At 71.7% G+C, this 1,169-nt stretch overlaps 1 protein-coding gene across 2 annotated transcripts in view; it reads left to right on the top strand.

The window, feature by feature from the left end:
* Window positions 1-3: 3 nt before the first annotated feature.
* Gbx2 (gastrulation brain homeobox 2) overlaps window positions 4-1,169 on the top strand; it is a 3,000-nt gene continuing 1,834 nt past the window's right edge. The window contains exon 1 of one of the 2 annotated variants that reach the window (XM_008823664.3): window positions 4-706. In XM_008823664.3, coding sequence (XP_008821886.1) covers window positions 184-706 — 523 coding nt within the window. In that variant the 5' untranslated portion in view covers window positions 4-183. The remainder of the gene's footprint in view (window positions 707-1,169) is intronic. The other variant, XM_017795726.1, reaches the window with a different exon arrangement.

Consider the following 1,169-nt stretch of genomic DNA (forward strand, 5'->3'; position numbering starts at 1 on the left):
GCGCCCCGCCTGCACCCGCGCCCGCCGGGCATGCCCCGGGCCCGGGACTGAGGGGCCGCGGCGTCTGCGCTCCGGGTGCCGCTCGGCCCCAGCCCGGCGCTGCTCCCGGAGTCTCGAGGGCTTCCCGGCGGCGGCGCGGCGCGGGGACTTTTCGCCGGTCCCCTGCCTCTTCCGAGCGCGTCTATGAGCGCAGCGTTCCCGCCGTCGCTGATGATGATGCAGCGCCCGCTGGGGAGCAGTACCGCCTTCAGCATAGACTCGCTGATCGGCAGCCCGCCGCAGCCCAGCCCCGGCCATTTCGTCTACACCGGCTACCCCATGTTCATGCCCTACCGGCCGGTGGTGCTGCCGCCACCGCCGCCGCCGCCGCCCGCGCTGCCCCAGGCCGCGCTGCAGCCCGCGCTGCCGCCCGCGCACCCTCACCACCAGATCCCCAGCCTGCCCACCGGCTTCTGCTCCAGCCTGGCGCAGGGCATGGCGCTCACCTCGACGCTCATGGCCACGCTGCCCGGCGGCTTCTCCGCGTCGCCCCAGCACCAAGAGGCGGCGGCCGCCCGCAAGTTCGCGCCGCAGCCGCTGCCCGGCGCCGGCAACTTCGACAAAGCCGAGGCGCTCCAAGCGGACGCGGAGGACGGCAAAGCCTTCCTGGCCAAGGAGAGCTCGCTGCTCGCCTTCTCTGCGGCCGAGGCGGTGCAGGCGTCGCTCGGTGAGTCGGCGGCGCGCGCAGCCGGGACGCGGGGGCGCGAGGGGCTGGGGGCGGGCCGGTTCCAGGTTCCCGCGGGGACCCCAGGGTTGAGGCCGCGCCCCCGTCCGACCCCCGCGGGAATAGCTGGCGGAGCCGCCGGGCTGCCCTGAGGAGCCTCCCCAAGGGGCTTTTAGAGCCTGGCCACCAGCGGAGTCTTGGGGGGGCACCTTTCAGCGCTCTCCCGCCAGCTATTTGACCCAATCCAACTGCCCCCGCCTTCCCCCACGGGCGATAACGAGGGTCCCTGGTAGATCGCAACCTTAAGGGGAGGCCTGTTGGGTTGTGTATTCTCAGCTGTGGCTGAGCCCAGGGGCGTCCAGACTTAAATCTCTCTACTGGGGTCACTGCTTGTCCAAGCGAACGGGATTCTTGCTGGCAAGGCTGTGTGTGTGTGTGTGTGTGTGTGTGTGTGTGTGTGTGTGTG

Source organism: Nannospalax galili, unplaced genomic scaffold, assembly GCF_000622305.1.
Source record: "Nannospalax galili isolate Female #2095 unplaced genomic scaffold, S.galili_v1.0 scaffold149, whole genome shotgun sequence".
Classification (NCBI taxonomy): domain Eukaryota; kingdom Metazoa; phylum Chordata; class Mammalia; order Rodentia; family Spalacidae; genus Nannospalax; species Nannospalax galili.